This window comes from Alnus glutinosa, chromosome 1, assembly GCF_958979055.1.
Source record: "Alnus glutinosa chromosome 1, dhAlnGlut1.1, whole genome shotgun sequence".
Classification (NCBI taxonomy): domain Eukaryota; kingdom Viridiplantae; phylum Streptophyta; class Magnoliopsida; order Fagales; family Betulaceae; genus Alnus; species Alnus glutinosa.
Window position 1 is genome coordinate 14,387,284 of NC_084886.1, and position 9,781 is coordinate 14,397,064.

Below are 9,781 nucleotides of genomic sequence, written 5' to 3' on the forward strand. Positions count from 1 at the left end.
GCTATTGCGAATGATCTTATACCAACCGAAAAGGCCATGCTCTGCTATAAGTCTCACACTGGAAAGGGCAAAGAGCAACCCCACACTAGTCTTTGCATAAAGTAGAATGCCCTTCATTTGTCTCACATCGAAAAGGATACGCTAGATCCTACCTCAAACATCTATAAAAATGGAAGCCGCCCCTCACTTTGTTTGCCAACATAGCAACACATGCTGACAAAAGGGACAAGTTAAAAATTTATTTTGATATTTTTTGTTTTGCTGTTTAAGCTTTTGATGGCTGAGCTATTTGCTTAAAAATTTTAAAAATTAATTGTAATCGAGTTCGAGCTGCTCCAGTTTGATTAAAGGCTCGGCTTGTTAAGCTAGTTAAGTTCGAGCCAAACTCAAGTTTAAATAAGCTTTAAACAGTCGAATTCAAACAATTCTTTTCAATTCGGTTTGAACCGAATTCGAGCTCATATATTATGTATTCGAGCTGAGTCCGATAGCCCTAAGCTCTGTCGGACTCCGCTCGAATACAACCCAGTATGCTACACCCACTTTTACTTCTACTCTTAGGTGTGCTCCTTGACATGACAATAATGATAATTTTCATTGACACATCAAAGTGGGCACTTAAAATTATCACAGTTTATACAAGTATTCCAGCTCTATTTCCCACAAAGAAATTTAGAAATTGGGTATAAACATTGGGACTTGTTGGTTAAAGTTAAAAAGCAAAGGAGCAGTGCTTCCTTAACTCACTCTGTTGCATCTACTATGTAAGATATTGGGGTTGTTTGGCAAGCTCCTGAACAGGACACGATAGTGTTATGCACTATTCTCATTATTTTTCTCAATTTTTCACATTTTCCAATAATAATCTACATCAAAACATGCTCACTTTTTTTTTCATTTTTTATATCACATCAATAATTTTTTATTATTATTCAAATAAAAAAAATTTACTACATTACAAAATTTTTTCACTTTTTTATACAAATTCTTTTTACTTTAAATCACATCATCATTTTTTACAACTTTCAAAATTAACAACCCACTACTCTGTTATATACAAGCATTTGCCAAACAAGGCCATTATAACCTGCATCATTACAAAACATATAGAATACCTCTTTCCTACTTACTTAGTTGCATTGGCCTAATCCAATTTGTTTGAATAATTTATGTGCATTTAGTTAAGTGAATTTCATTACTTAATTATTTTTTTAAGACTCATTCTTACATATGAGATTAAATAACACATGAATTATTTACATAAAATAGGGTTTAAACTATAGAGTCTAAACTTTATATAGAATCAAGTTTTATACCGAAAAACTCTGTTTCAATTTTATGTTAAAATATTTATTTATTTTAAATTTTAAATTGATAAAAAAAAATAATTATCTAATTAATATTTTAAAAAATACAAATTACTGAGATATCTTAGAATAACATTTAATGACCTACATCATTAGAGCTAGTAGTAGCATTCCTTGAACTTTTTTTTCTTAATTTAGGAAACTAAACTACTTTTTGTTTTCCTATTTAAATACATTCTACAATAACTTCTTTTATCATTTCCGTATGCCATTTAAATATTCTTTAAATTAAATGCTAAGGGAAAGAGAGAGAAAATAGAATTCATTTAAATATTGTTTCAAATAAATGCTAGATAAACGAAAGAAGATAGTTTTTTATATTAAAATAATGTTAAGGGAACCATTTTTACTTTCTTAGATCTTAGATAAAAGTTTTGATTTTCTTGGTGTTTTCTTAGTTTAGAAAATAATAAGAGAATCTAATTCATGTGATTTTTAAATTTATTTATTTATTTAAATCTAAAAAAAGGAATAAGATTTAGGGCTGCTAATTCCAACACATGCAGAGGCTGCCGTAGAATATGCCATGGTCCAGATAAGTCTTTTTTTTTTGTTTTTTGGGTAGATCGCCAAGATAGGTCTACATGCACCATACGATTGTGAATTATTTCAGGAAAAAAAAAAAAAAAAAAAAACCGATTGTGAATGTTTGAAATTTCAACTTAAATCAAAAGTTGTCAACAAATGCAACTGCATTATTGGAGCTAAAACATCGATGACTTGGGGCCCATCAGCACAACAACTTTGACTTAATCTTTTTGTAATATTTGAATTCAAATGTATCTATTTATCTATCTATCTATTTTGTAATTAAGTACTGATAAAGCCAAACAAAATTATAAATACAAGCACTGCCATACATATTATAAATTCAGGATCCGTTTGGATTTTCGATTTAAAAAAATACGATTTAAAAATAAAGAATTTTAAAATGTGTAATTTAAAAAAGTGATTTTTAAAAATGCAGTTAAGCGTTGGGCAAAATCACAGGTTAGTCTTTAAAAATTCTACGTTTTCAAAAAATCACCACATTGTCTGCGATTTGAAAATGTAGTTTTCTGCGTTTTCAAATCGCAATTTTTTAAAAACGTAGTTTCCAAACGGTTCATTTTCTGAAATTTAGTTTAAAATCACACTTTTTCTTTACGAAATCACAATCACAAACACACTCTTAGTAACTAGCTAGGCAACATACAATACATGAATTCACTTGATTACATTATATGGTATCAGAGCCCATGCAAAACAACTAGGGTCGTTTGATCTCAATGCCTCCTCCACCCAAACCTCTTCTTTTTCATCACCTACATCTACTATATACAATTACAAATTAAGCCACTTGTCTCTCACCGGTTCAACTTGGTCAAATTCAATAGGGACGTGTGTATTGGACATAGTTATCGGCCACTCCTTTCTCTTGGGTTCACTTCTGTTTTTACAGCCACAACCGGTCATATTCTTCTTGTTTGATTTTTCTTTTTCTTGGATACTTTATGTTACCTTAATATGGTCCACGTACATGTCAATCCTTGTACATTCCAAGAACCAAACCTCGGTCGGCTCCACCGCTCCATTTGCTATCTAACATTATTGCACCAATAGTCAAACTTTAAGACTCAATGTACCTATCACATTATAATCATATATATCAGCTCAGAACAAATTAAAGAAAAAATGCATGGACCATATATAATCATACGGCCAATAAAGGCATCAAACCTATGGCGGTTCAACCTTTAAGCGACTTTCTTTATATATATATTTTTTTCTATGTTCACACAAAAAGGAGAAAGGGAGATTTGAATTAATGACTCCCCTTCATAAGACGTGGTCCCCATGTAATTGAGCTGCCCCCTTGGGGATAACCCTTAACTGACTTAGGCGGTCGTCTAAGCTCTCAATAAATTAAGGTCTCTAATTAATAATTATACACTAGTAAAAAGGTAATAAATAATCTCTAATTAAGGACCTCAATTATGATAAAAATTAGTAATAATTTTATAATATTGTGGTCTTAAAAAATCTCAAGACATGAAAATGATAATTATGAACTCTAATGTGTAATCATTTCATTTATGTTGATGTGTACGTACAATTCATGTTAATAAAGAATGGACTTTCCATGAAAGTAAAAATGTTAATAATTAAAGACTGTAACGACATAAACTATTGCTCCAACGTCAAACTGAATTATATGAATGTTGAAAAGAATATGGAGTCTTTAAAATGAATAAATTTTCGATTGTTTGCATTATGCAAAACAGATAGAATTAATTGTAAATAACTCTTCAACGTCCAACTTTTTTTCGGTATCATAGTGCATTAAAAATCACTCTTTATAACTTTCAATTTTCTCTTCAATTTTTTCTTTAAGTGTTATTCTTTTAGGTTCTTAAAATCTTATTTAAGAATGTCAGGCGAAAGATTAAACGTATTATTAGTTGTTAGATTATATTTGGATTACAGAAGTTAGGAATTTGATGAGAATTGTATTGTTTTTTATAAAGATTATAATATCTTGAATTTAGGGATTTGATGATATTGAACCACCCTAAATTAAGGGATTTGATTAGGTTTATATTTCATCGGTAAGCTCTATAAATAGAGTCTTTTGTATTGTAAACTCAAAGCAATAAAAGCATAATGTAGCTCTTTGAGCTTTATCCTGTTGACGTAGATCATAGGCCGAACCACGAAAAATCATTTGTTCTTATTGTCTTTATTTCGCTTTTTTATTTTATATTTTTGTAGCATTATCTTTTTCTTTTATTAGTCATATTATCAATTGATAGTGAGATGTTAAAAAATATTGAATATACAAAATTTAAAGCATTAACATCTAAATCAACAGATATTTAGCCAAAATGTAGCCAAAAAACCTTCTTTTTTTTTTTTTTTTTTTTTCCCTATGCACTAAAAAATTTATGTGTTTTCTGTGTATGAAAATTGTGTTTTCTCCGCGTATGAAATTTTTTGTTGACAGACAAGTCACACAACCACGTATACCCTTGGCTACCAATGAGTCACTGGCGGAGGCTGTAGAACAGCCCTGCTAGCAGCCATGAGTCTTATCAGTTGGAACTGCTGAGGGCTTGGGAACCCTTGTGCAGTTCGGGACCTTTGCCTCATGGTGAAGGATAAGAACCCCTCTTTTTTGTTTCTCATTGAAACAAAATTGAAAAAAATGCAAAGCTTCAATTTCTTCGTACAAAGCTGGATTTTGAGGGGATGTTCACGGTGGATCCGGTTGGCAGAAGTGGCGGGTTAGCCTTTTTTTGGAAGGACTCGAGAGAAGTGGAGATCATTAACTATTCCCTGAGGCACATAGGTGTCAAGATTCGGCTGATTGGTACTGACTTCCAGTGGAAATTCATTGGGTTTTATGGACGTCCCGATCGAGCTCTTCGCACAGAATCATGGCAACTTCTGGCCCACATTAGTTCAAATACTCCTCAGGATTGGCTATGTACTGGAGACTTTAACGAGATAGTTTGCTCTTCAGAGAAAGTGGGGGGAGCAATACGTAATGAAAACCAAATGGCCAACTTTCGGTCGACTCTGGTGGATTGTGGGTTGGGGGACCTTGGTTACAGGGGACCGAAATTCACCTGGCATAACAAGAGAGAGTCATCTGAGTTCGTGAAAGAAAGATTGGATAGGGTTTTGGCCACGGGGGGATGGTGCGCCTGGTTTCCGATGGTGGTGGTGGAGGTCCTTGCAGCCCTGAGCTCGGATCATAATCCTATTTGGATTAGGTTCCAGCCGAACAATCATCTATCTAGGATAGCAAAGCCTTTCAGGTTTGAAGCTTTCTGGAATCTTGATGAGGATTGTGGGCGAGTTATTAAGGATGTTTGGGATAGGGAAGCTTTAAGTGGGAACCCAATGGCAGTGGCAACCAATTGTCTGAACTCGTGTAAGCAGGCTCTCACGTTTTGGAGTAAAATGAAGTTTGGTGCAGGAACCCGAAAGATCAAGGATGTGTTAAGGCATCTAGAGCGGTTGCAAAGAGATGAGAACCCGGGAAATCTGGAAACTATTAGAGAGGTGCAGCTGGAGCTTCATAAACTGCTAGAAATGGAGGACCTAAAATGGAAGCAGCGTGCTAAACGTAACTGGTACACGAAAGGGGATCGTAAGACAAAGTTTTTTCATGCTTGGGCCAATCAAAGGAAACGTCAAAATTTTATTGAAAAGGTACGTTATAGATGTTGAAGGAAACCAATGGACTAACCCGGAGGATTTGGAGAGGGTTTTTGTTCAGCATTTCCAGCGGATTTTCACCTCAGAAGGTACTAGGGGTATTGATGAGTATGTCAGTGGTACAACCAAAAGTCTCTCAATCTATGAACGAGGGGCTTCTGAGACCTTTTCTACCCAAAGAAATTGAAAGAGCTGTTTTCCCGATGCAACCTTTGAAGGCTCCTGGACCTGATGGGTTTGGGGTTTTTTTTTCCAACATCACTGGAATACGGTGGGGGGAGCAGTGATAACAGCAGCCTTGTCTGCACTCAATTCAGGTAATCTTGATCCTTCGATTAACAATACATATGTTGCTGTTGCAAAATCGATGAATGACTACCGGCCTACTAGCCTTTGCAATGTTCATTACAAGATCATTGCTAAGACTCTTGCAAACAGGATGGAAGTCGTTCTGCCCCAAATCATCTCACCTCAGCAGAGTGCTTTTGTTCTGGGCCATTTAATCTCGAACAATATCTTGGCCGCCTATGAGACTCTCCACACGATGTCTACCTGCATGAGGGGGAAGAAGGGCTATATGGTAGTCAAAGTGGATATGTCCAAAGCATATGATAGAGTCGAATGGAAGTTTCTTGAAAAGATCATGTGTCGACTGGGATTTGTGGATAGGTGGGTTTCCCTTATTATGTCATGTGCCTCCACTGTTTCTTATTCAATTTTGGTAAATGGGAGACCTACGGGACATATTACACCATCCCGAGGAATAAGGCAAGGGGACCCTCTCTCCCCTTACCTGTTTCTGTTGGTAGCAGAAGGACTAAACTCTCTTTTAACAAGAGCTGTAGAGAATGGGAGTCTATTGGGGGTTCCTACTTCGGCATTTGGAATCAAACTCAGCCATCTTTTCTTTGCCGACGATAGCCTTCTCTTCTGTCGGGCGAATTTTCAGGAATGGTGTAATTTACTACAGGTGATGACAGTGTATGAGCAAGCATCCGGACAGAAGCTAAACACTGGGAAAACATCGATTTTTTTCAGAGAATACTGGAGGGGCCTTTCGAAGCTTCATCACTAATTCGGTAGGTATCTCAGCTATCAGGGGGTACAACAAATATCTGGGTTTGCCTAGTTTGGTGGGGAGATCAAAAAACTCTGCTTTTGCTGGTATTGTGGGTAGAGTACCGAAGAAGCTTGATGAATGGAATGAGAGATTCCTCTCTCAAGCAGGGAAGGGGGTTTTGAGTAAGGCAGTAGTGCAGGCTATTCCGACCTATACTATGGGTGTGTTTCAACTACCAAAAACTCTATGCAAGCTGCTGAATTCGTTGATTAGTAGGTTTTGGTGGGGGCACAAACATAACGATGCTAGAGTTGCATGGATGAAGTGGGATGGCTTGGGAAAACCAAAGTCCTCGGGTGGTATGGGCTTTAGGGACCTGGAAATTTTTAATTTAGCACTCCTCGCAAAGCAAGGATGGCGGTTGGTACAGCAGTCTAATTCTTTGATTGCTAGAATTCTGAAGGATAAGTACTTTCGGGACAGGGACTTCATGCATGCGACCCAGGGCCAAAGTATATCCTATGCGTGGAAGAGCATTTTTAATGCACGTGATGTGTTGGATAGGGGTCTAGTGTGAAGAGTGGGGGATGGGAAGCGGATTCGGATTTGGGGAGACCGGTGGATCCCTATCCCGTCCACATTCCAAGTGCAATCCCAACCAGGCAGTCTGCCCCAGGATGCTTTGGTAAGTTCTTTGATAGACCCCGTGACGGGTGGATGGAATGTGGCTCTTATTCGGGCATCCTTCAATGCCACTGAAGTTGATGTTATATGTAGTCTGGTGCCTAGTCCATTGGGGAATGCTGATAAAAAGGTGTGGATTGCTTCCCCGAATGGGTGCTTTACTGTGAAAAGTGCCTATCACTCTGAGATGAAGAGAAGGGCTCAAGCTTGGGGGGAAGGTTTTTGTAACGCCCCGCCTTTTTTCAAAAAGACGTAAGTGAAAATTTTTCGATTTTCACGTGACATTACTAAAACATCAGAGTTATAAATTGGTAGCGGAATATAATTTATCTAACAGACTTGGATTAAATAACACATCAGAGCTTTTAAATTAAATACCTCTAGACATTCATTAGAAAATACTTAGAACAAATACATGGAAACAGGTGTCCATAGTGACACAAGAGTATACATGGAAATTATTAGCAATCTTGTCAACATAAAATGCTATAAACACAGAAGACTACAAACAAAATACGAACTATGTATCTTTAACTTGAAGACCACTCGAGCTCTAATCTTTGTCTATAAACCTGCACCAATGTATATATATATATATATATATATATATATATATATAGAAATAAAAACACAAAACAACCTAAGTGAGTCCACTGTTTCCCATAATAATATGAATGCTGATTTATTTAATAAAATACCACATAATGCAAATATGGTTTTATAGTCACGTATATACGCAATATATAATCCGTGGTAGCTAATCACAGTCATATATTAAATGTATACCTAACCATAAAACAGTAATATGACAGTTTTAAATGCAAGGCTTAATTATCAATTTTATGCACTCCTCTCGTGAAGGAACCAACGGTCCGGATTAGCGTGTCACGGGAGCCAACGGTCCCAGTTGGTAATACCATCAACACCCCAGCTGTATTAGCCAACTCTCACATTTATTAGTTTATTACTGGAATCCAAAGGTCCCAGCAGACTATGAGCCAAAGGTCATAACCCGTTTAGTTAATTTAGTGTCACGGAAGCCAAAGGTCCCACTGGCAGCCATCACCCCCCCGCTGCATACCAGCTTTGTTATTAACCATTTTAATTAAAATAGAAAATATGTAAAATCACATGCGCAAACAAATAAATAAAACAGTAAACATCATATTATGGAAAAATCCACCAGTTTCGTCCTCAGTAAGTATAGAGATACTTACAGTTCTCTGCTACAAAGAGAGATCCACGGAATAAAGACTGCACAGTTATATACATTTGATAATATATTAGTATAAAATACTAAGAACCTATTTGAACATTTTATCACTTTCGACTTACAAATCACTAATCCCAATTTCTAATGTCGCTTAGATATTATAACGGCATAAAATAGGTTAATTATATTACCACATATTTTATGCGGACATTATTACGGCATTTATTAATTAATATCCACAATATCCTTTTAAGTAAAACGGTATTATAAAAGCTTATCTGTTTTTGTACCAAATCAACATAGTGACTCGATTAATATAATTAATTGGTTTTATATTTTAAGAGTACCCAAGCGGTACAATATAAATAATCCTTATTTTAATCTTATTATAAAATTTGGGTGGAATAACGGCATTAGTGTTACTAATACCTAAAAATACTTTTAGAATTTTTGGCGGCATAACAGCACTTTTGTAAAATATTACTTTTTACTCAGGCATCACAACGGCATGCTTTATTAATTAACTACTCCGCTTCAAATATCCTGTTTTAAAACAAAATAAAACACTTTATAAGACTAGAATACTAATAACTTACAACATAATACAATAGCTTTAAAAGCCATAAAAGAATAAACTAAAACTTACCAAAAGTTAAGAAAATGGTGCACCACCGTCCAAGTGACAAAAATAAGTTTCTTTCCTTTATTTATTATTGTTTGCCCTTTCTTTTCTACTCTTATCTTTTCTTTCTTTCTTTTTGCTTGTTGACCGAACAAGAGGCCAAGGGAAACACATATGTAATAAAGAGAAATCAAAATAATAGAAATAGGAAGAACTTACGGAGAGAAAAGTGAGTCCTCTTCTTGTCTTTTTATTTTGTTCTTATCCTCTTTTTTACTCCAAAGACCACACACACAAGGAGAGGAAGAGAATAGCTTACGGTGGAGAGCTGAAAGGCTTAGAGTCCACAGTGAAGGTCGTGTACAGAAGAGAGGAAGAGAGAGGTAAGAACTTGGTTTTGTGTTTTTCTTTTCTTTTGACTGAAACAGAGAGAGGGAGAATTGAGAGTTTTTGTTCCTGTTCTGGTTCAAGCACTGACCGAAAGAGAGGAGGACAGCTGCTGTTTGGGTACCGACCGAGAGTGAGGGAAGAAGAAGGCCTAGAGCTCTTGCTCTTCCTGCTGCTGTAAAACCAGAAAAACACAGAGAAAGGAGGAGAAGTTGCAGAAAATGGAGAAAGAATGAAGAAGGAGA

General features: G+C 35.8%; 1 protein-coding gene and 1 long non-coding RNA gene across 2 annotated transcripts; one reads left to right on the plus strand and one right to left on the minus strand.

The window, feature by feature from the left end:
- Positions 1 to 4,595: 4,595 nt before the first annotated feature.
- Positions 4,596 to 7,207, plus strand: LOC133874799 (uncharacterized). Its single transcript, XM_062312692.1, has 3 exons — positions 4,596 to 5,502; positions 5,888 to 6,526; positions 6,654 to 7,207. Exons 1-3 carry the CDS (start codon positions 4,596 to 4,598, stop codon positions 7,205 to 7,207), a joined length of 2,100 nt encoding a protein of 699 aa, XP_062168676.1.
- A 557-nt stretch (positions 7,208 to 7,764) lies between these two features.
- On the minus strand, positions 7,765 to 9,781 carry LOC133858877 (uncharacterized). Its single transcript, XR_009898621.1, has 3 exons — positions 9,369 to 9,781; positions 8,532 to 8,568; positions 7,765 to 7,886 (listed from the first exon to the last, which is right to left on the minus strand). It is a non-coding gene; the product is annotated as an uncharacterized LOC133858877 (long non-coding RNA).

Coding starts and splice junctions, on each gene's coding strand:
- LOC133874799 (XM_062312692.1), top strand. CDS start 4,596: ATGTTCACGGTGGATCCGGTTGGCAGAAGTGGCGGGTTAGCCTTTTTT. Junction 5,503..5,887: donor CTGGTACACGAAAGGGGATC/GTAAGACAAAGT, acceptor CACTCAATTCAG/GTAATCTTGATCCTTCGATT. Junction 6,527..6,653: donor GGCGAATTTTCAGGAATGGT/GTAATTTACTAC, acceptor CTAATTCGGTAG/GTATCTCAGCTATCAGGGGG.